Below are 25,070 nucleotides of genomic sequence, written 5' to 3'. Positions count from 1 at the left end.
TACAGTTATATACCATATTACCATCATCCATCCCTGGTATGTGCCCAGCACTGCTAAGGCTGAGTTCAGGCAACATTCCTCTTACGTTTGCAAAAGGTTCTCTGCAAATAACTATGGGGAGGGTTATAGACAGAATCAAATGTTTTTAAAGCTACAATATGTAGCTTTTATGCTCAAAACTTAATTAATTACTGTTATCAAAATGAGTGCATATATAATGGTTAAAATATCTGGCCAGCCAGCATATACCTGACTTGGAGCTTAGTTGAATTCACTAGCTTGCCAGTTTATTGAGCACTTCAACTAACCCAATGAACTGCACACCATGTTCTAACTATCGACCGACTGACCTAGTCGCTAGCTTCCTGTAAAGTATTTCCCTCCCCAAAAGTCCATCTCGCTTCTCTGCTTCTCCACATCTTGAGCTCAATCCCCATTGAAAAATAAAAGTCCCTTCACACTTTACGTGCTACACATATCACAACTATGTCTTTCAAGCTGACAGTCAATTTTGATGGCCTTGATGATCTTATTGGAAATCTGTACTTCATATGCTCAAAGTTAAAAAGATACTATTAAAAAACAGTATTTGAATTTAAATGTACTTCCTTTGTGTCCTAAATTAATTCTGTGATTATTACAAGCTTTGGTCTTAATCACAGCAATTTTTTTAATCGATTGACAGCACTAGTTAAAGTATACCATAACAATATAATTTTGAAGTGAAACTGTGTGTGTTTGTCCTGATTCTATCTTCCATGTGTTTTCAATGATTTTACTATATTTTTCATGGTCGGAAAAATGTAAACAAAAACAATAAAAGCCTTGAAGCAGACAAATACTGAGAACACAACGCACTTCAACACTGGGGAACACTCTATTTTTATTATGCCTTCAGAATTACATCATTGTTGTAAGTCAAGAGGCATTTTGTATTCTGACAACAGAAACTAAATATTTCACCTCACAGCCAGAGAAGAAAAACAAGAACAGCCAAGCGGTTTCTTTTTCCAATGTACTCCCATGTACTCTGGCCTAAGTAATGCTCACTATACTGCCATAATACAGCGTGATAGATTCCCCCATTCACTGAACAACAAGAAGATCAGTGCTGCAATAGAAAATATGCGGTTTACGTCCTGAAATGTCCTCTTGTGTAACTATATCAGGAAGTAGGATTTTTTTCTTTTCAAAAAGATTTCCGAACACAAGAATTTGATGAGATTAGGGAATTGAGGCGGTTGATACAGCAAGACCAGGCAATGACCGTGACAGATGATCACTCCAGAGGGTGTCATTTTGGATCTTTCGTTTGAGAACAGGAGGCATCTGAGAACAATAACAAGTTTGAACTGAATTGCTTTTTGTGAGATAATTATTGTTATCTTTATTGCTTTAATTTCTTATTTAAAACAATACAGTGCTAATTCGTCTTTCTGTTGTTGTTCTGTGTATGACAGTGATGCATCATGCTGACTACCTATGAGTAAAGGTGGTTTGAATGATGAATGGCTTGGTTGCACTCTGTGCTGTGTGCTAAGGAAACATGTCCACACATTTTCAGTCTGCTGCCAGTAAAATAATTGCAGACATTTTTGTTAGTGTTGGCAATTTCTTTCCATATAATTGGAACCATGATCCAGTGCCTTGCTCAGTGATTTATCACAAATACAGACAGAGGTCAAACAAATGGTTACAGTAACTAGCTAAACATCAGCAATGCACGTGCAGTGGAGGTTTCTACAGACTTGTGGAAGTTTAATTAAACTGGATAAATAGACGTGTCAGTCCACAGCACATACTGTGCAAGTGCAGTCTTTAATCATACATTTTTTTTATATGAAAATCACTCAGAGCACTTGCAATGGGAATCTCAATGGTGTAGGAGTGTGGGTGTGGGTAGAGTAGAGTATTCCTCAGTGGTGTAGTGTACTCCCACCCACAATAGACGTTTGTGACTACAGGTATTTGGCTTAGCCCAGCAGGAGCAACCCTGATGCAGCCAATGGGTTATGTGAAGATGAGAAAAAAAAACAATGGGGTACCAACACGTTCCACCAACCACGGCAGAGGAAAACGTGAAGCATGATTGTACCGCCACGGATCTGCTACCTTATTCATCCAGCTGGTGATGGCGTCCTCTGTGTCGTAGGGCGTGTCTCCGTCGGGGTACATGGTGGAGTACTGCTGCAGGCATGCCACCACCTTCTCCACGCTCACCGTCTCCACCGTGTAGGCCATCATCAGCACATCGATCAAGGCCAGGTGGGCACTCTGCGGGGATACGGCAAAACATAAAAGCCCATGAGTCACACATAGGAGACGACACTTTGGGGCTGATCTCTGTCTCTGTGCTCGTCTCTCTGTTGTTGCAGCTGCTCAGATAGGCACATACTGATGCCTCTGTGATTTCTGCTTTTTGAAATGTTGTCACATGCGGGATTCTTAATGGATGGAAAATCCATCTGTTGTCTTCCCCTCTGTCTGTTTTTTTAAAGCTCTGTGTGGCTTTTTATTTTTTCCCTGATAGCTCTCAGTTTCCAGCTTTCCATCCACCAATCCCCCCCCCCCCACCACATTGTAGTAGTTGCCCTGGAAACAGTTGCGTCTTTCCCCTGTTGCCTAGCCCAATTAGCAACAAAGGGAAAGAGAGGCTAAAGAGGTCCAAGCTGGCTTATGTGGCTCCCTTTAGGAGACCACCTGCATGCCTGTTGAAAAAAATCTGTAATATTGTATGTTAAGCTGTTCCTCAAGAACCAAAAAAAAAGATTACAGACAACAAAGGAGAATGGGGGGTTGCCAGGATATGATACCTTGCACCTCTGCAAAGTACTGCAAGCATCTTCTCGTTGATTCTGGAGGCTACGTCGACCTTTTAAACCGATAGAAATAAAACATTATTAATAAAATAAGTCTATTGGTGTAGAGTATGTCTGTTTTGCAGAAAGAAGTGTCCCTTTTCTGTGCCACTGGTTGTTTTCATGTTTGTTTCAAAGAGAGCCAACATAAAAAGCTCCAAAAGCTTTTATGTAGTTCATGTGCTTTATGTAACTTTCTCACTCCAAATATTTACATGGCTAGATTCCAGTGCACTGCACTGGTGATTTTCCATGACCTAATATACCATTTAGCATGCTTCAACGGCTTTCTCGTACACTTGCATGCTGGGATTCAACATACAGAACATAATCTTTAAAAAGGACGACTCAAACTCCACAATAGAGCACTGTTGTTCACACTAAATAAGGTAATCAGAGCTCAACAAATGAGATCGCCAGCAACACACACACTGTCCTGTCTAGGTCTCTGAAATGTGACCTGCACCAGTCTTTGACAACATGTCATTTTTGATTGAGTCAATGAATTCAGTTTGACCTTACGTGGACCTGATGAGCCATTGATGTAGTCACCACTCCCCTGCTATTGCTAATGAAAGTCTCTCCCTCCCACTCTCTCCATCTCTCTCTCTCTCTCTCTCTCTCTCTCTCTCTCTCTCTCTCTCTCCATACCTCTCTCTCTCATCTGTGGAAGTGCTATTGACCAGAGGCCCAGCGAAGCCAGCCAGTGGGTGATTAAGAGAGGCTCAGACCTGCCAGCCCTGCACCCAAACATCGTCCCCGCAGCCTCTAATAACACATTGCGCCAATGCAACGCCACAGTGCCCACCACTTACCCATTCTGATCAAACAGACAACACCCCATTAGCCGTCTGACACGCCGGCATTACCGCAGATTACACCCTGCTGAAAGATGAACTGAGCATGTGCACAACAAATTAAAAAATCTCCGGGATCCTCTGGAGAGCGGTAGGGGGGGGGGTTTGTAACAAAGGGAGTTTTTTTCCCCTCCAAGGAGGGAGATTATTGATTGTAACCTCCTGGAAGGTTGACTAAATAAGGAGAAGACGGATTGGTCCCTGTCTGACAGGCTGCACTGCCTTGGGGTGATTGGGGGTTCATGGTTAACAGCAGGCATAAATGGTGTACATACATTATCCACAGAGATGTGCCCACGTAACGTCATCACTCTTGCTTGTTTCTTGGGTTCAAACAGCAGTCACAGGACAGGCGGTAATTGTGTCTGCGTATACCTTTCTAATCCGTCCTTTATTGTTCCCACTCCATCACGGCAATCTCTCACTCTTTTTGCGGAGATAACAGTAAAAGCCCATTGGCAGCACATTCACACAGACTCTCACATCTGTTCCTGAGAGAGCACACTGACATGCAGGTGCAGCACAATTTATCGCCACAATTCAGCTACAAAATATTCTACCAGACTGGTGGGCCTCTGTTTGAATGTCCACTCAATGCGCCGACCTCTACCTCAGAATGCGAGCCTTTGGCCTGAGACATGAGTTCACCCTGAGACAGAGAGAGAGAGACAGAGAGAGACACGGAGAGATGGAAAAGCAACTGCAGCAGGATGGGGAGGATGCTGCGTTTCACTCTCTCTGCCATGTCAGCAGTTTTGATTTTTCACTTGACCGGACTTCAACAGTCACCCGGAGCAAGCTGATTTTCCTCCCAGATGAACTGTGACAATCTCGCATGCTTAGCACAGGAGAAACGGGGATAAGAATAAACCCAAACAGAGCCACTGGATTACATAACCACACACACGCACAAAAAGACACTTCAGCTTTTTTTTTTTTTTGCCATGCTTTTTGTCATTTAAGCTGATTATTGTGCACAAATCTCCTATATTGATCTGACATCTCAGTATGAGCAACATTTGTACTGCCAGTGTTCTTTTCTTACACTAAATGTGTTTCGTGCGACGGCTCTCCGCTAAGAGAACGCCTTCTGTTCGCATGCAGATTGCAGTGGGCAATGTTCCAGAGGACGGCTGGCACAGGCACACGAACTGAGCACAAATCTGTCTGTCAGGTCTGTTTGAGGCCGCCGCAGATGGATCACCTTGTCATCCCATAGAGGAATTGCTGCTCCTCGTACTTAAATCTATTAACCGCCGTTCTCATATCCGTGTGGAGTTTGTGATTCGACTGGGTCAACATGGTCTGCACATGCACTGTAGGCTATGGCCTGTATAGCGAGGAGCTGCGGGATTCACACACAGGGCTGAAAACGACAGGGCTGGGAGCAGATGCAGGCAGTCACAGGTTCTTGCACAATATGGCCCTGCGCTACTTTATGGATAGTCTGGAGATTTAATATCCAAATCTGACACTTTTATCGCTCCAGGCCTTCAGACGGAGGAAAAGAAAAGAAAAAAAAGAAATGAAAAGAAAAGGATTGAAAGCTGAGTGGCAATTTTCTCCTGTTTTATGTCTTCCTGCCCAGTGGGTCTGTCTCATATGGGGCTCCCTGCTTCACGCCATCTTCTGCGCTTCACACACACTCTGCTGGATACAGCCTGTTTGTCCACTTCAGTCTGTTTAGGCTGTGAAAGGTGTGACACATGTGCAGAATCTTCAAAAACCTCAACAGAAAACCAAATATTCAAGCTTGAACTCACTAGAACACAAACACTGTCACTAGTTTATCTGTCAGGGGGGGCTTGAGATGGCCAATTCTAAGACTATCTAGAGTTTGTGCACCTTTAGCATGCAATACGCATTCCATAACGCACCTGCAATTTCTGAGTTTGACCCACCCTAAAGATAAATTCTTACAGCCATACCTTCACTTCCAAAAGTGATAAAATAATAATGAGGCATATAATAAAACAAAGCTTTTTTTCTGTTGCTCTAAAGGCTACTTGGACAATCCATTCTAAACCATGTGCTGTATTGGGTCATGAGGAGTACACGTTCTCTTGCCGTTTATAAGACTAACTGTGGTGACCCAAAACCGCCTTATAGGCCATTAAAACGATGAAAACACACAGCCTACGAAGCCTTAACCCGCTCTGAGATGATAAACAGGTGCAGGGCTAAGTCATAAAGTACCTCATTCAATTCCCACCACTTCTGTACAAAGGAACAGTGAAATGCACTCGTTATTAGAGAATTGCTTGTAAATTGCTAAAAGAGTAATGTGATTAATTCATACAAAGTTCTCTATTAACAGCAGCACTAATAATCCAACCTGAAATCTGCAATGCACCAGCACAATCCATTATCTTATTGCTAACAACTAGACAGCTAATCTAAATTAATGAATAACATAACACTTTTCTAAGGGAAACAATTACGCAATTTCACAAAAACCAAAACACAGGCAGTATGGCCAGCATAGTGTGCTAGGACATGACTGTGTGTGTGTGTGTGTGTGTGTGGGGGGGGGGGGGGGGCAACCAAGAAGGCACTAAGTAAACACGCAGCTGTTTGCTCGGCGGTGAAGACAGACGGTCAGGAAATGGCATTCCATCAAAAGCTCCCAGTGTGACAGTTGGCCGAGGGCACCTCAGATACCTCCTGGCCTGCTGATATTTCCTGCTTGGGTGCACGTGGTCAGACAGTCCTCGCTGTCCGGCTCTGTGCCCCATGACTCCAGGGTCACTGAAATGCTGTTTCATGTTTTCATGGTCACACTCTGAGACTAGGAGGAGTGAGGAGAAACTGTGACTGTGCTCAATGATAGCTGAAAGAAGACCTACTGATGACAAAAAGAGTATCTACATCATTGTTACTTAAGAACTACTGTCGTCATGCGAATAAACTGGCACAGAACCAATTAAGAGCTCATTTTTTTGACAAAAATATGCCCACTGAATAAAGGTCAAGTACCTCATTACAGCTTTTGTCTTAGAATACCCATGAGCGAGGTGGATTTTAGGCCATCTTCAGATTTGAATAGGCTCACAGATTAGCACACAGTGGTATATTTGGTACTTTCTCTCTCTCCCTCTGTATGTGTGTGAGAGAGAGAGAGAGAGAAAGAGAGAGAGAGAAGAAAGACAGAGATGGAGAGAGTGTGTGTAAAGTGCTGAGAAGTAAAATCATCATTGTGTATCATTATTATGCATAGCTATTCTATGAATCTGTGTACCCACTCATAGGAACACTGGTGTAGCTCAATGTGCTTGAACTAAACAGCTAGGCACAGCGAATCCTCCCTCAGCGTGATGAAGACAAACCCCACTACCACCTGCCCTTCCACCCCCATTCTCAACACCACCACCATCTTTCCGAGACAGCATGTATTATTCATAAAAGGTGACCACAGAGAGAGAGGAGAGCAAGAGAATTCACACAACCACTGCATGACTCTCGGCCTTGGGGGCAGTTCTTCAGTTACACCCACTGTGGTAAATAGCCGGAGCCAGCTCACCCTGCACTGCACTCCCTGTAGTGGGGAGTTGGGAGTTCTCTGGCCGAGAGCTGCTATGGTATTCTCTGCTACTGTACGTTGTCAAGAGGATGATATGAACCTGGAGAACTCTATGGAGACAGATAGTGGAGAGCGGAATGGGAAGAAAAACATTTATATTCAGCGCACACAGAGCAAGCTAGAGAGCAGAGAGAGAAAGCATCAGCTATTGTGTGAGGCCAGACTCCTCTAAAATAGAGACAGACTTAAGGGTTTCCCACTTGTTCTTTCTCACAGACTACATTTGTTCCCTGGAAGCAAGGCTGAGGCTGGTGCACGTGGTCAGACAGTCCTCGCTGTCCGGCTCTGTGCCCCATGACTCCAGGGTCACTGAAATGCTGTTTCATGTTTTCATGGTCACACTCTGAGACTAGGAGGAGTGAGGAGAAACTGTGACTGTGCTCAATGATAGCTGAAAGAAGACCTACTGATGACAAAAAGAGTATCTACATCATTGTTACTTAAGAACTACTGTTGTCATGCGAATAAACTGGCACAGAACCAATTAAGAGCTCATTTTTTTGACAAAAATATGCCCACTGAATAAAGGTCAAGTACCTCATTACAGCTTTTGTCTTAGAATACCCATGAGCGAGGTGGATTTTAGGCCATCTTCAGATTTGAATAGGCTCACAGATTAGCACACAGTGGTATATTTGGTACTTTCTCTCTCTCCCTCTGTATGTGTGTGAGAGAGAGAGAGAGAGAGAAAGAGAGAGAGAGAAGAAAGACAGAGATGGAGAGAGTGTGTGTAAAGTGCTGAGAAGTAAAATCATCATTGTGTATCATTATTATGCATAGCTATTCTATGAATCTGTGTACCCACTCATAGGAACACTGGTGTAGCTCAATGTGCTTGAACTAAACAGCTAGGCACAGCGAATCCTCCCTCAGCGTGATGAAGACAAACCCCACTACCACCTGCCCTTCCACCCCCATTCTCAACACCACCACCATCTTTCCGAGACTGCCCGTGCAGGAGGTAACCATGACAACAGTGCGGCAACGAGCCGGAGGAGGAGGGGGGGGGGGGGAGTTGCCAGGCTGGATAAGCTGTGTGTCTCCCAGTAGACTCAGTCAGAGTCAGTCTCCTCATGGTCCCCAGCCAGCGCGCTGCCCATCAGTCCGGGCCAACAGAAATCAATGAGAATCCAGCCCATTTCAAAGAGAAACATTCAGCCGCAGTTCATTACCACGACAGAGTATCGATAATACTGCTTGATACTGCGCAAGGGCAGCCATTAAGCACGTCTCCATCTGCAAAGAGTCTTCTCCCCTCATGCACATGGCGGCATATGTGTGTACCACCCACACCCACTGCACTGATTGAAACATGGGTGTGGGGATAGGATACAACACCCTGGGAGTACAAAAGGCAGCATATTTTCAATAGCTAATTAGTGCCATTCACTCTGTGGGTGAGATAGTACTTAATCTCAAGGCATTTTCATTTGGCTTTTGCATCTTTTAATTATGCAAGAGGTTATGGATAAATAGTATTTATTGTTACATTAGGTCTCAACTGCTTGTAGCTTGAATCTTCTCTGACAAAAGCGTCTGCTAAATGACTAAATGTAAATGTCTAAACGTAAATGTCCTGCTCCATTGCCCTGCCCTATATCAATCTGTAGCAAGGATCTATACATTGCTCCAATCCTCTCTTTGAAAGGACATGACATGACATAGAAATGGAGGCATTCCATTTCTGTGCAACAAGCATGTCAACACGCCTGGCCTCGCTGCGGCTTTGTGCGGGAGCGGGAGGAGAGACACACCCACGCCAGAAGTGGGTCAATGTTTGCGCCATGCTGCGTTGTGGCGTAGAGTAAATAATGCATCAGGTTTGGTCTGCTATTGCAACTTTGGGGGGCGCCGGGGGTACAACTCAGAGTTCACACGAACACAGCCAATTAGCCGCCAACCTACGGGCATGACATGCAACGTTAACGGCCGCCTTTCAGGTGTTGATGCAAGCCCGGCTCTCCCTGCTGAATCACCGCTCAGTTTTCACTGGGAGTATATGTACACACAGACAAAGACTGAGGCAAACAGAGTGAATGCAAGTCTGGCTGTACCAGGCTGGTGTTACTGGGAGTAGAAGTAAAATGTCATAAAACTGACATGTGCCATCTTGCTCTATACTGTGAAGTGACAGAGCAGGTTTGCAATATCCATAAACGAAAAAGAGAGAAAAATGGAAATGGTCCTGTGTAATGTTAAGCACAAATGCTCACAAAATACTGTTAAAAGATGAACCCTCAATGAAATGTTAGCTGTCAGCGAAAAGGCTGTGAAAAGTGCAAACACCAATGGAAATAGGGCCATTTTAAATGACATCACTGCACATCAAAGTTCCATTTTGTGCCTCATTGACTTTAAGGCACTGTCCATAATTCTTTTCTACAGTAATAATCGAAGTGTTGTCTTTTATGTACAAATAACCATTGACTGCAAAAATGTAGATAGTCTTTTCTTTTCAGTATTTTTTGTAGTTGAGAGTGCATTTAATGGCACTCAAGCCACATTGACATAAACCCTCTCTAGAGCCCTCAATAACAACAACTGCCCATACCAACAACGCTCCCAAGCAACAGCGTCAGGAAAAACATGTAAGAAAAACCTGGAGATGACTATCACCATGGCGACAGGTTCGTCATAGCTAGATGCTGTGAGCACAGCAACAAATAGCGGTAGAGGGACATATGGATGACACACTGACAGAAATGACAACACAAATTATCAATCGATCACATTTCTTTGTTCCACTGGCGACATATTTCTCCAGCAGCATCTGTAATCTTATGCTTGATCAGGACCATGGTGTAATAACACAAGAGATTCTTTGAGCAGTGACACCCCAGATCCCATACTCAACGATACACACCATGTGACTCGCAGCATCAAACACCACTCCAAAGACACATCGCACACATACCTCTGCCACAGACATCTAAGCCTGTTTCCAGGCACTTAAAGCCTCCTCTACTAACACAATAAAACACCCAGACAAATCAAAACATCCTATTACTCCCATCTCTCTAGAGAACAAAACCATCTCCTCCCCCAAGACATCTGATGTATTGATCAGGCCATTACGCAGAGTGGTTAACAGCCATTGTTTCTAATAAAACACAATGCCCGGACAGCATGTATTATTCATAAAAGGTGACCACAGAGAGAGAGGAGAGCAAGAGAATTCACACAACCACTGCATGACTCTCGGCCTTGGGGGCAGTTCTTCAGTTACACCCACTGTGGTAAATAGCCGGAGCCAGCTCACCCTGCACTGCACTCCCTGTAGTGGGGAGTTGGGAGTTCTCTGGCCGAGAGCTGCTATGGTATTCTCTGCTACTGTACGTTGTCAAGAGGATGATATGAACCTGGAGAACTCTATGGAGACAGATAGTGGAGAGCGGAATGGGAAGAAAAACATTTATATTCAGCGCACACAGAGCAAGCTAGAGAGCAGAGAGAGAAAGCATCAGCTATTGTGTGAGGCCAGACTCCTCTAAAATAGAGACAGACTTAAGGGTTTCCCACTTGTTCTTTCTCACAGACTACATTTGTTCCCTGGAAGCAAGGCTGAGCCGTAAATCTCTTCCTCATATTTGAAGGTCAACTGACAACAAGTTTTATCCTACTGCCAAATGTGGTAGTAATAAAAAAAGAAAATACACAGTGTCATTCACTTAATGCCTAAGCTCGCATTTTTGTCTTCTTGTGTTTTGTACTTCGCACATTCTCTCTTCCGCTCTCTTTCTTTCTCTCCTTCTCTCTTCCTCCCCTCCCCTTCTCTCTCTCGCATCTTCAGTATAAACCTCATACACCACATATAATAACCACTGCCCACTGCCATAAATCCCCCAAATTTAGACCACCCATTTCCTAACGCAGCCTGACAAAATATATATTTTACTGTTGAATTTTTAAACATGTTCATGACAAGACTGACTCACAGCTAATTGTTTAATGCATTAATCTCATCACTGCATATCACTGCATGGTACACAATGTAAGCATGGATTATTACACAGCGTTATTTTTAGCGTCTGGCATTTTGGTGCTCATGCCTCGTGTGTATGAGAGAGATGGTAATGTAGAAGTGTGTGTGGGTGTGTGTGGGCTGGCAGCCGCTGAGGATAAAGACATGTTTAGCAGAGTTACTTCATTATGGCGTAGAGTGAAAAGGAGGAAAAAGAGAAAGAAGATAAAGAACAAGTGATGAACAACCTCTTGTATGTGTACTGTCAAGCGGAGATAGGTCTCTATATTGGCAAATCCAGCTGTAACGGCAAAGACAGAGGGAAATCCTTTTGCCTGATGGGACTGACTACTTTGCCCAAGCTCTTAAGAGTACTTTAATCAGGAACTGGGTTTCCTTTTAAACATCCGAGGATTTCCTGCTGCGTTTCTTCAGAAACACCGCAGCATCTGCAGAGAAAAACAGGTCCATCCAGTCCAGCTTGCACCCCTGCTGGAAATAGCACTGTCCCATGAATAAGTAATGCCAAATCTGCTGATGCACAAACCTGGTCTTCACAGTTCTGTGTGGTCCTCAGGTCAACAGGGCCGTCTGGACTTTTCGGCGTAAGTGCCAGTGACAGGCCATGTCCTTAAAGACAAGTCCATGAGGAACATGAAACAGCTTTCTCACCACGGCAGATACCCGAGCTATTTTTAAGAGCTGGAAAGTTTCTCTGGAGGAGTACCTTTACTTTGCACTTGGAAGTTTAAAGCTGGAGAAGGGATTGGGATTTTAAAAAGTAATAATGATGGAGTGATGAACATTATGCTGTCTGAAATCCTGGGAATGTGGTTTTAGGATGGTATTACGTAATAAAATAGGTATAGCACATTGTTGTGCACTGGAAGAGGAATACCACTGCTTTTTAATTCATGAATTAAAATGGATTTTGTGGCTGAGGTGAGGAACGCTCCTATGAAGAAGGATGAGTCAATCATCTATCCTTGCAGAGAACACAATGCCGGCTAACAAAGCAAACTGCACCAAAAAGGAAGAGAGTGGAAAGAGAGAGAACAAGTAAGGAAGAAGCAAGAGTGAATGTGAGCAAACACAGAGCAAAAACACACAACCTTAAAGAGAGCCAAAGGAGAGGAGTGTTGGCACAGCTCTTCAATCCGAGCGTCATCATAATGATTGATAACAGCTAGAATTCAAATAGTTCTGTAGCTGACAGTGCCAAACTATGAACACGTTGAACATGACCTGTCTGTGCTCACAGCAAGGACTAGAAAAGACCTGTGAGATTGCTTAGCATTCACTATGCTAAAAAGTCTCTGTAATCCATCAAGCCAAGTGGAGTTTAAATCAGAAACTGACTTTAAATCAGAAACTGAACGATCCAACTTGCCTATGCCATTAGGACATTACAGCTCAAGCAGGGCCATTTTCCCCTTGAAGTTTAAAAAACATGTTTTGGAATGGACAGAAATTCAACACATTCCAGTATTTCTACAATCCTGTATTCACTTTGGATGTGTGTGTGTGTTTTTTTTTTTAAATGTGCATCATGCTAAAAAGAGTATAAATAAAAATAATTCTATTGAGAGCATTACTTGCCTGAATGAACTCCAGCCATCCAGATGGAACAAACAACAAAATAACCCCCAAAAAAAGAAAAAAAAAAAAAATTTACATTCTCACTCATAAATACAAATAATCACTGCATGCACAGATCTCAGAACAGCACATGAAAGCCTAAGGCGCCACAACAAACAGGATTATAATTATTTCTTAAGAGGAAAATCACTCATATGGTAAGGGCCCCCTCTGTGACTGAGAAGAGATTTAATGATGCTCTTGTCTAATAATCACCACAATAACTGCAGTCAAACACAGCCTGACGGTGAAGAGAGAGCAACAATCAAATACCACTGACAGGGAAGAAGAGAAAAGGAAGGTGAGAGAAAAAGAGAGAACAAGAAGACTCAATAGACAAAAAAGGGAAAAACATACAGAGACAAATCGAGGTAGAATGAATTAATCCAACAGAAGTACAGAGAGGTGGTGACATTAAGCTACTGCCACAGGAGTGGTAACAGAAACAGGATTGAAAGAGATAGAGAGAGAGAGGAAGGAGAAAAAGCCTGACAGCTAGAATAGACTGACCAGCAGAGTGAGTGTGTGCTGTGCGTGTGCTGGCAGCGTGTGTGTTTGAACAATGCCCCCCCCCTCCGGACTCACCATCTGGATGGGCCTCTTGCTCAGGTCCCTCTCCGTGACCAGCCGCTCCTGGTCGGTGACGTACAGGCCCTTCTGGGCAAGCGCCTGGATCACAGCATCGTGGCCCAGTAGAGGCTTGGCCGCGTCGCTCTTCAGAATCAGGCTCCCGGCGCGGCAGTACAGCTCGGCCGACAGCAGCAAGCTCACCACCGGGGGCTTCAGGTGCTCCTGCTCGTACTGGTCAGTGTAGAAGGGCTCCTTCAAGTCACCCGGGACACTGTCTGTGAGAGGGAACATGTCCACTGTTTATGGTTCATGCCATTTGAGGAGACTATATCTGAATTTTGTATGAGTGAGAAACGAGAGGAAAAGAAAGGAGAGGAGGAGAGAAGAAGAGAGGAGAGGAGGAGAGGTTTTTAAAAACATGGCCAGTGCCAACGGGGACTGAGCCAAGACTGTATGAGATCAGATCTCTTACCAAGGGGGAGTGAAAGAAAGACATGAAAGGAGAAACAGATAGAGAAAGATGCATGAAAAGACTGAGCATGAACAAGGAAACCACCAGCAGGAGAAAATATGTTTGTGTGCGCTCAGGTGATGAGAACATGCATAATTTGCATGGTGGCCTCACACAAACATGTTGATATGCATTCAGACATTTGCTTTCCAATTAGAAATATAAAGACTGCATGGTTATTTCTTATTTCCTTCGTCATTTCCCAAGTATGGACTGACAAATCAATACGAGACAGGATTCTGCCAGGACATTTCGCTCAGCCCATCCCTCGCCATGCCATCCACTTAATGTTCTGCAATGCTGACAATAAGCGAGCCGGCAGTTAAAAGTGTTCCCCTTACAGTGTGAATAAATCATCTGAGAGTTTGGCTCTGGGCCTAAGCTCCTACACTGCGCTTACCCACACATCTGAGGGTGGTGGACGAGGCCTCTATCAGTGAACTGGAGACAAAGAAGGGCCCTTAATGAGACCACCTCCAGTGTGAGTGTGTGTGTGTGTGTGTGTGTGTGAGAGAGAGAGAGAGAGAGAGAGAGAGAGAGAGAGAGAGAGAGAGAGAGAGAGAGAGACCTGATCAAAAGCCATCATTGACCATCGGTGCCTGGACTTTTAGTGGTGCCATGGCAACTGTAATTGTGGGTGGGGTTGTGAGGCCTTGATTGATCATATGGGTAGTGTGCTGAGCACATCTCTCTCCAGGAGATCCTCCCAAGCTCCATCGAGAAGACAGAAAACAGGAAGGGAATGGACTCATGTTGTGAGGCGAGCCACTCACAAGAGAAACAGGAATTCATTATTCAACCTCACATTTCAATTATTCATCTGCCAAAGAGACCGTACTTGAGAAGGTAATAAAACCTATCTTTGAAAAATTGCAAACGTAAGACATCCATAAATGATATCATTCTGAAACAAATGGTGCCTTCTGAAAGCAGGTCTTTCCGTCTCATAGGACACAGACACGCCAGAAAAAACTCATGTACGGATGAGCGCTCACTGATTATGTGGATTGTTTTAATCTTGCACAGGGTGCAGTATTACCTAACTTATCATAAATAGTAGATTTAGGCAAGGCATTTCTCCCTCAGAGTAACAAAATGATAATAACCGCTCATCATCCTCATGCAATACTCCAATCTTTGGAAACTTATTGAGGGCCACTTCAAAGTTAAATTGACAGTTTGCCAGAGGAGACCCACAGTTGCTTACCGGAAGTACTGAAAAACAATTGAACCTTATGGCTGATTTCGAGATGATGGAAAGTAAGCCCCACAGTTGATGAACACCGTGTGATATGATTTTGGCAATAAACCCAACCCAATGGTAGCTGTTTTTGTGGTGGAGACCACACTGATTTGCGATTCTAGAGGGCTGAAACCTCAACGCAATTCATCTCAGTTTATGTACTGACATTGTGATGCTAAGGTGGTGGTAAACCCCTGCATTGATTTGTTCATCTCATCTTTCATTACAGCTGTAGCTTTGCAGAGCTCAGCAAGATTTTGTGGTTTCAATTACAAACAGAATCAACAATCGGTGTTAATGGCTGTCATAACATTTGTTTGGGAGGAGGAAGAATGGCAAATATTTTTTATAGCTTATGAAATACTATGTTTAGGAATGGGAGGATTTGTTGAGTGATACATTCTGAATACTCCTTCAATTACTGGGTGTATTATAGCATGACCATTTCAGTCCAGTAAAGATTACCATTTCTACCGTTTTCAATCTGCATTATCTGACCAATTTGTAAAGATCTTTGAGCTTTTTCTGCAGCCAATTTAGCAATTTAAGACAAAAAAAGAGCTAGACACTGAATAGGTGTTCTCACCCATTGCTTTCACTCGCGGCTATGTTTACATGCAAAGATTTTCATCAAACTGGATACATTTACCAGTATTTTTATCGCAGTTTGGCGAATTAACTGTATACTGTTCTATAGCACAACAATCTGTTGCTCGAAGCAATTTATATGTATTAACAACATTGAACTCAAACCTTAATTCAGACCTTATAAGCGATACATGAGGGTGCACTGGGCCTTGCTTCATTCGTTTAATTTGCTTGAAAGCAGAATGTGGCTACTTTACTCAAGGGGGCTGGGCATGATTGCTTGATGGGTGCCACACTTTTAGGGCATTTACACATAGCTGTACAAGGAGAACCAAGGGGGTCAAAGCCCCAGAATGTTTGGGTGTGAAAGCACCCTCGAAAGGTTCAAAGCAGGCTCAAAGGTCACTCCTACACTTATCAACATGCCTGGTGGTCAGGCAAGATTAATCTCAAGAGGAGAAATCTCCTCTACAAGTCTGAATGAATGCCACAAGTTGAAGTGTCACTCACATTCAGAGGTCATGAACTGCTCTGAAAATGTAAGATAAGAGAAGAAGGTTGAGAGGTTTGGTACAATTTTTATCCAAGGCCACAGCAGATTAATAAAATTACTTGGGCCTTAATTAATTAAGTTAACTAGAGAACTGATTTTTAAGATAGCTGCACAGGCTTAAAAGATGATGTTTCAATGCCCTGGTTCAAGACGGCATGTAGCGGGCCAAAAGTAGCTTTCTTCCTATCTCTCTTGGCAGTCGAAGTGAGCTTGTGCAGGAGTCCAAGACTCTATGATTACAAATTCAAATGTTGTCTACTGACCTTAATGGCTTTTCTGTCACGAAATAGCCTGATGGGGAAACCAGACTGGCCTGAACCTGAGATCTAGCTGCTACAACCATAGGTCTACTCATTTTGTCATATCCAAATTCTATATATGTACCAAAAATAAAATCTTGAATTACATGCAATCAGTCCTATTCAAACCTGCCTCATTTGTTTGCAATTTAATGATCACCTGTGGGAACTAGTCAAATGTGCGGAAATGCCCATGGTTTCCTCAACTGATGCAACAATGCAAAGTTCAGCCCAGTCTTGTAGGCCTACATACTACATACACATCTAGGCCTACTGGAAGGATCGCCTGTCTGAAAAACAGATATTTCCCTGCAGCATGTCAGGGGGTTACACCACAGGAGTGTCTGTGGTGCTTTTATCTGTTCAGTGCCTTGCAGGTTCTTTGCAGACATCTGGATTTCTTTGTTCGCCATATCTGAAACATGACCAACAAAAGAGGCAAGGCACCAGAAGGAAAAGACAAACACAGTTTCATATTAACTGCTGTGGAATTTATAATTTCCCCACAATTTCACCCATAGGTATGAGGTGGTTTTAAGTTTGTCTTCAAATTATCTCACTGATCTTAAAATATACATAATCATTGCCCTCTGTGGTTACATTTTGTAAGGGCTTACAACTGTGCGTCACATGAATTATGTCATATTCTCTGTAGACCACACTAATATTCTCTGCTTCAGGGCCCAAGATGCACAATGGAATACACTTCACGCCCACATCCAGCTCTTTGTCATGTCTTTGTGCAAGTACTACATTGTTCTTGTCTTTAGTGTGTAAGCCTAGATGACTTAAATTGAAGAATAACCATGTGCGATTAAATGCAGCCAATACAGATCTACAATTAAACAATAGAAAGTTAACAATGGACTATAGGCTATTCCTACATTTAGTGTCACTTGTGTTTTCTTTTTGCCAAAGTGCTCTTGTTCTTCACGGAGTTAGTAAACTGTTGTTTAGTCTTTTGAAACATGACTCATTTAGAGTGAAGTATACTGGGCCAACTGATTCATTCAATAATTGAGCTGTCCCCAAGGGTCTGTTTGCCTTTGCTCTCATGTAGTTGTTTAGCTGTGCTTCAGTGATGAATAAGGGGGTCTGAATTTGATCCCCGTGCTGTGACATCTAGTCTGTGGGACTTACTTACTGTATACACTGTAAGGGAGATCTTTGTGATGAGATGGAAATATTTTGTACAGTAGGCAACCACATTGACTCACAAATGATGATCTTCATTGAAATTGAAATGTATTGTTTGGAGGATAACCCCTTGAGATGCGGCATCTCGTTTTCGAGGGGGTCCGCATGGGTCATGTCCTCCCTGTCTTTCATGTAGTAAGGTTAGAGTAACCATCTCAGTATGATAGGCTAGATTTTTAAATACAAGTTTTAATAGCGGTGTTTTGTATTTTTGGACATCCATTCATTCAACAAGACTGGGCAGGCCAAACGGTCTCGTTAAAAGGCGTTTACAAAATGCACAGAGCCTGACCATTATAAGTCTAATGCCAAGTTGCCAACACTGAGGCTTTTCTAAAGCGTTCTAATTCCGAGAATGGGATGAAATGTTGAGTCTTCAGCACTAGATTCCAATGCCTGATTATCCGCAACACTGTCCTCAATTAAGAATGAAAAGCCCCGATTAGTGACCCACAGTTAACAGACTCCTGCCATGGTGCTAGTTGACACCAGAGGCAACTTGTTACATTTTGACAAATGCAATACAATCTGATTTTCAGATATTAGAAACCTGTTCTCTTGACACAATACTCAGGGCTAACCCTATGTAGCCTATATACCACGGATGGGCATAAATACATAGGCTAGCCTATCCGTCGAGCCAAACAGAATAGTATAGCCGCAGAGGTGCCATCCCATCATTAGTGAGAAGACAATTACCTAACAATAACAACTATAACGGTGGAGGATGGTTAGAATATTCATATTGTGAGGTCGAATAACAAGAAAATACGCCACCTACCTGTCCCATAGGCTTTGGTCACTAGCCATGTTAGGCTTGAGGAGATTTTAGCCCTGTTGAAATCATAATGCTCAAAAGACTTAATAGTTGGAACAATGAAAGTCTTTTTAATTTCCTTTGCGTCGGCCAAATCACCCATATTAACACCTCGACGTGTCAATTTCCTTGCTGTAGAAGCCTTGAGTTCACGATGCAATGGCTAACGATGACATCCCACCGTTGGAATTTAATGCAGCAATCTGATTGTTTCCGTGGATCTAAAACCCGATACAGTTTTCAGACAATTACAAATATTATTCATAAGGCAGGCCGGTTATGTGTTGCCTTTCTGGCCTATATTGTGTTTTCCCCAAATGAGTCCTGAAGGTAGCACACGTCCATGTAATTTCCATCCATTCTGTTCCACTAAGATTGTCATTCAAACGCTACAATTCGGATTCATCAGGATATAGGCTCCATAAATCCTTTTTTTAAATCAGCAAAAACAGCTATTCCATTCTATACAGTTTCTGTCCTTAACACAAAGCCGTCTTGGTGTTTTCATATCCACACGTTTTCATTCGGAAAATGTACATTCCCTCCTCTATTCAATCTGGCTCTCTGCGGTTTTCCTGCCGCACTCCGTCTTCTGTGAAAGGCTCACCTCACTGCGCTTGCGCGGTCCGCCCAAGAGTGGCATATGTGATGTCAATAACTGTTCACTTCTTCTGAGGAGGATATGTAATGTTTTGATCATTCCTTTTAATTATATCTGTGCATTGTAATTGCTGCATTTCTTTAGTGAGAAAACGTAACAACATTTACATGGTCTTAGAGTCATTCTAAAACAAGCTATATGCGTAGCCCTGCGTAGTAATCTACACCCAAACAATATAGCACTATTAGTGCATTCATAATGTTATATATGCTCTGCCAGATGAACTAAAAGCAACACTTTGCATTCGACAATGACGGTGAAATCACTTCGTAGATTAATTTGCAGATAACTGAAAGAGATAATTCTGGTCACATATATCGAATGGTTAGTAGAAACTCATCATGGCAAGCATGTTAAGATATAATGGAAGTGGTGGAAGTAATGTGTGTAGGATATATTACTGCTGAGAATTTTTAGTTTTCAGTGGTGTGGCTTTAGTAGACTCGTGCAATGTACAGAAAGTAAGAAAGTGGGTCATGACAGATTCGACACTGACATCGACAAAAAAAGAAGAAGAAAAAATAGAATAATGCAATAAAACTTCCACGCCCAGAATGCAACGGGCGGATGACGTATAATGCTGGCGACTTACTGGGGGGAAAACGCAAGGCGAGCGACAGATATCAACATCCCAGACTTAACAGCTTGTAAATGGCATGATTTGTGATCATATATATTATTTAAAATACTTTTATTTGTGTTAATTGCCATACCTATCAATGCACGTGTTTAGACGATCCGTTATGCGTGGTATGATCTGACAACAAGCTAGCCTTCTTAACATTAACGTTAGCTGCAGTACCTGAAGGAATATGTTTGTGCCAAGATCACTGAAGGTAAAGAAAACCTCGGACAGTCCTCAGGTACCGAAGAAGTGCAAAGTGAGTTTGGAGGACGTTGAGGGAACAGCAGATCCCAGGTGTCCTGTGACAGAAACCCCTAATGACATTGCGGAAACATGTATACAAAAGGATCCAGTCGAAACGACAGTAAACACTGCCACAGACAGCCCTACTAAGGGCGACATCCTTTGCACTGAACCCGAGGAACCCGCGGGAGAAGACAGCGAATATGAGGATCCAGTGAAGTCTTTCAAAAAGAGTCAGAGATGGCCAGAACCGGGAGAGCCCGTTTGTGTCATGTGTGGACGATACGGTGAATACATTTGCGACAGTACCGATAATGACGTGTGCAGTCTAGAATGCAAGGCGAGTCACTTGTCAAGCATGGGGAAAGGCTTAGTGGCAGATATTTTGAGTCGCAGTCAAACCACGGGGGACAAGTTATCTCAGACAGCATGCTCAGCTCCGAATAATGCAGTGGGCGGCCAGGAGAAGGAGTATTCGTATAAAGAAGACGACTTTATTTCTTCCTTGACAGAGGAGCAAGTGCAGCAGGTTAAACGAGAGCTGGGCATTGTGACAGATGGCCAGGATGTGGTCAGACCCATCATTGAGTTTGAGCATTGCCGTTTCCCCCCAGTCCTCAGCAAGAATCTTAGCCAGGCTGGATATGAGGCGCCCACCCCCATCCAAATGCAGATGATCCCTGTTGCACTCATTGGCAGGGATGTGGTTGCGAGTGCTGACACAGGCTCAGGGAAGACTGTGGCTTTTCTTCTGCCAGTGGTCATTCGGGCCTTGGAGGTAATAATCCAAGGATTATGAAGGGTTATGGGGAAAGCTCTGTGTTTGGGGGACATTGTGGTGAACAGACAGGTGCCACAAAGTTCAGTATTCAGTATGTCTGGCATAATGCACTTAGTGGAAGACAACCTAGTTCTAAATAAAACAATATCAGAATATTATTCTGATTGTCACAAACTTTTGAATTTACTAGTTTAATCGATTGCCTTTTTACAAAGGCCAATGCAGTTGCTTTAGGTAAGGCCTAATTTTAGTTTTACACTCATGGTTCACAACATAATAGTGGAAAACAAAGTTACTGAACCTCTGCAGCAACTGTCCATCTCCAGACCTCGCAAAGCCCCTTGGCAGCCAGTCATCTAAGTATTCAGACTTTCTGGAAGTCGCAGTTATTATGAGTAATTCATAAGGGCTCACTGCAGCTATTTATATCAGTGACTCTGCCGCATGCCCAAAGCACGAGTCTGGTGTGGCAATGCCAGGAGAGACCTGAAATACGAGGCCAAATGGACGCAATCCCTTGCGTGACATTTAAGCATTAAAGAGTTTGTTATAGACAATCTGAGGTATATTTATTGCACAGTGAATTTTGAATCACGTGTTAGTGAGATAAAATTACTTATTCGTGACATGGTGATGGCTCATTGATGATCTCTGTTCTATCTTCTGCTCCCCTTAGAGACGAACCCGACGAACTCCATCCAGTCCGGCAGGCCTCATTCTCACCCCCACGAGAGAGCTTGCCATCCAGATCGAGAGGCAGGTTAAGGAGCTGGTGATGGGGCTGCCCAACATGCGGACTGCCCTGCTGGTAGGAGGCATGCCCTTGCCCCCTCAGCTTCACAGGCTCAAGCAAAGCATCAAGGTACGACTCAGGAGGCCACCAGCGCTGCTCCCAAAATGGCCCACAGCCTGAGGAAGTAATGAGGTCAATATGAAACTAGGCCGTTTTCAGCTAATGCCTCGGGACTGAGGGAATGGGGTTTATTTATAATCTCTAATTTTGAGAATAGATTGGTTGTAGAGTGAGAGGGAATTCTAGTATTTGCACACTGAGTGAATTTGTATAAGCACATTTAAATCAATTTCAAGCATGATGAATCAGATCCCTATAACATTTATTACGTTTTTTTTTCCTTCAAAAGATAATTATAGCGACTCCTGGGAGACTCCTTGAAATCTTCAAACAGAAGGCAGTGCAACTGAATGGAGTGAAGACTGTGGTTGTGGATGAGGTGTGTAGGTTTCTACAACATAAAACTCAAAAAAATATCTGTTATGCCTGTTTATTTCCTTTACTGAATCATCTTAATGTCTGTCCAGGCAGACACCATGCTAAAGATGGGGTTTCAGCAGCAGGTCCTTGATATCTTGGAGGAAGTTCCAAAAGAGCGGCAAACTCTGCTGACTTCTGCCACCATTCCCCTGGCAACTGAGCAGCTAGCGGCACGTCTAACTCAAGATCCTGTCCGAATCACCATTGGAGAGAAGAACCAACCATGTGCCGATATCCGGCAGATAGTTCTCTGGGTCGAAGAGCCTTCAAAGAAGAAGAAACTGTTTGAAATTCTGAGTGTGGGTATTTTATTTACACATGCCTAGCATGGCAAAGTATCAACACTGACTCTATAGTTGGATTGCTTCACAGTGCCTTGGTATACTCACTGTTCAACAGAGGTACGCTGGCAAAAGGGCTTAGTTACAAATCGGGTGGATCTGAGAGCAAACAACCCTCTCAACCATATTTAGAGGGACAACACAGCTCTAACACCCCCACCCCATCCCCAAACAGAGGCTGGGCTCTTGGCCATGGCCCTGATTTGAAAAATGCCACAATCCATGCGTGGGGTAGCAACCAGGAAATGGCTGCGCTCCTATTGCCATTGCCATTGCCATTTAAATGCATAAGCATGTCAAGAGCATGTAAGTAATACTTCTCAGGTTTCCTCTTGCATTTCCTCATCAATTACATTCCCAAAGACATTAAACATTTGGCAGACCTAATGCTGTAAGTCGTTTTTTTTCTCGATGCTTAAAGAGAATAAAGATTTTCAGGATTGTTGTTTCAAACATTCTGAAATTACATATGGCCAGCCCTGTACCCTCCTTTCTCATTAAAGACTTATTGTTTTATAAAGTTATCGCTGTGGTAATTGGCCTTAAACTTATATTATCTTTCACCTCCACAAGTGAATTTGGAGTTCATGTTATTTTATTGGTTTTCCAACACTACCCCTGCTTTGTTTTTTTTTCTCTACACAGGACAGGAAGCTTTACCAGCCGCCTGTGGTGGTATTTGTGGACTGTAAGCTTGGGGCAGACCTGCTCTGTGAGGCTGTGCAGAAGGTGATGGTTCTTAAAACGGTGGCCATTCACTCTGACAAGACCCAGCATGAGCGCAACAGGATCTTGAAGGTGAGAAAATTGGTTGATGGTGTAGGATGTTGTGATTACTGTTTAAAGGCACAAATGGTTTCTTTATCATCGGTGCCGACATGCCCACCATCCAAGTCCTGTACACCTCCAGAGTCAGGAAGCGGGCAGGGAAAATCACTGCAGACCTCATACCCTGGACACAACCTATTCCAACTTCTCCCTTCTGGTAGGCACTACAGAACCCTGTTCGCCAAAACCTCCAGACACAGAAACAGTTTCTTCCTCCTAGTCGTCTCACAAATGAACAGCTAATTCACTGTGGCACTGTGCAATAACCCTGGGTCACCAAAACAACCACTGTACAATTATAACTACAAATTATATTTATTATATATATATATTATATATTTATTTTATCTCAAATCTCAAGATGTATTTTATCTCGTATCTCAAATACGAAATGTGCAATACATTCCACCCTTTACTGTATAACTGTACAGGCTGTATACACTACTTCTTACGTCATTCTCTTACCACTGAATATTTATCTCTGCACCTCTTGCCCTCTCCACTCTTTGCACTACTTGTTGTGTTTACAGTTCACAGCTCCTGTATATAGCCATTCCTCCCTGTATATATTTCTCAGACCGTTGTATTGTTTTGTGCGGTGTTGTGTTGTATATTTTGTGTAAGTACAATGAGAGCCACTTCAATTCCTTGTTTGTGCAAACTTACTTGGCCAATAAACGTGATTCTGATTAGGTATACATTAGCACTTGTTGTTTATTAAGTAGTGTTGGTAAAGAATGCAGTTAAAATTAGATTATGAAAATATGACACATAATTAACGAAATAATTCAATGTTCTCCCATGATAAAAGCCAACTATGGGGGAAACAATAATTGTGGTTACTACGTAGTGAATATAATATGTACTGTGTACTTGCCATATACAGCCCTTCCCCATATAATATGGGGAAGGGATGTATATGGCAAGTACACAGTTGAATTTCACAGGGGAGTGAGGCAAGAGTTTGAACTTTTTAACTGTTGTAGGGCTTGCTTGATGGAGACTTTGAAGTGGTCATCAGCACCGGGGTCTTGGGCAGAGGCTTAGACTTGGTCAACGTCAAGCTGGTGGTGAACTTTGACATGCCCTCCAACATGGATGAATATGTCCATCAGGTACAAACAATTTCAAGAATGTGCACTGGAGCTTAATACAATACAACCTATAATTTCCTTAATGATTGCTTTATTGCAACTTACATTACAACACTGTTGATTATGTTTTCCAGATTGGTAGAGCAGGAAGACTGGGTCATAGAGGCACTGCCATAACCTTCCTCAACAACAACCACAAGCGGCTGTTTCTTCAGGTTGTAAACAGAGTGAAGCCCACAGGTTCCCAGTTACCGCCTCAGGTCCTCAACTCCCCATATCTGGTCGAGCAGCAACGGAGGGAGAAGCGGCAGAGAAAGGAAGACACTGTTGTCACCAAGGAGAACCTGCTTGATATTATTAGAAAACATGACAGAAGTACTGTTAGGAAATAGTCAATGGTGTATCATCTCTGGTTTGCCACTTTTGTATAGTTTTGTATATTTTCATCGAATGAATAAAATGAAACGCATTTCTTTGAATTCGATGTCTGCGAGTTATTCCCTGTATGTTTTCATCAACAAAATCTTCGTTAATTGTAACAATGCACTGTCT

General features: G+C 43.1%; 2 protein-coding genes across 8 annotated transcripts in view; one reads left to right on the top strand and one right to left on the bottom strand.

Annotated features, from left to right (window-relative positions):
• camsap2a (calmodulin regulated spectrin-associated protein family, member 2a) overlaps window positions 1–18,820 on the bottom strand; it is a 39,871-nt gene extending 21,051 nt beyond the window's left edge. For all 7 annotated transcript variants that reach the window (XM_031575481.2, XM_031575484.2, XM_031575482.2 and 4 more), the window contains exons 1-3: window positions 18,637–18,820; window positions 13,480–13,739; window positions 2,113–2,274 (exon numbers count right to left, since the gene is read on the bottom strand). In XM_031575481.2, coding sequence (XP_031431341.1) covers window positions 2,113–2,274; window positions 13,480–13,739; window positions 18,637–18,775 — 561 coding nt within the window. In that variant the 5' untranslated portion in view covers window positions 18,776–18,820. The remainder of the gene's footprint in view (window positions 1–2,112; window positions 2,275–13,479; window positions 13,740–18,636) is intronic.
• Window positions 18,821–19,919: 1,099 nt separating this feature from the next.
• On the top strand, window positions 19,920–24,997 carry ddx59 (DEAD (Asp-Glu-Ala-Asp) box polypeptide 59). Its single transcript, XM_012825363.3, has 7 exons — window positions 19,920–20,979; window positions 21,659–21,844; window positions 22,125–22,214; window positions 22,303–22,554; window positions 23,242–23,394; window positions 24,411–24,539; window positions 24,653–24,997. The coding sequence occupies exons 1-7, from the start codon at window positions 20,146–20,148 to the stop codon at window positions 24,908–24,910; spliced, it is 1,902 nt and encodes a 633-aa protein (XP_012680817.2). The 5' UTR covers window positions 19,920–20,145; the 3' UTR covers window positions 24,911–24,997.
• The last annotated feature ends 73 nt before the right edge of the window (window positions 24,998–25,070 follow it).

The sequence above is a fragment of the Clupea harengus genome, chromosome 10, assembly GCF_900700415.2.
Source record: "Clupea harengus chromosome 10, Ch_v2.0.2, whole genome shotgun sequence".
Classification (NCBI taxonomy): Eukaryota; Metazoa; Chordata; class Actinopteri; order Clupeiformes; family Clupeidae; genus Clupea; species Clupea harengus.
This window is presented reverse-complemented; position numbering and strand designations above follow the sequence as displayed.

What these genes read in the sequence shown, in the direction of transcription:
- ddx59 (XM_012825363.3), top strand. Translation starts at nt 20,146, where the DNA reads ATGTTTGTGCCAAGATCACTGAAGGTAAAGAAAACCTCGGACAGTCCT. An exon ending in AGACTGTGGTTGTGGATGAG is followed by an intron (nt 22,215 to 22,302) that starts GTGTGTAGGTTT and finishes ATGTCTGTCCAG; the next exon opens with GCAGACACCATGCTAAAGAT. An exon ending in AGCGCAACAGGATCTTGAAG is followed by an intron (nt 23,395 to 24,410) that starts GTGAGAAAATTG and finishes TAACTGTTGTAG; the next exon opens with GGCTTGCTTGATGGAGACTT.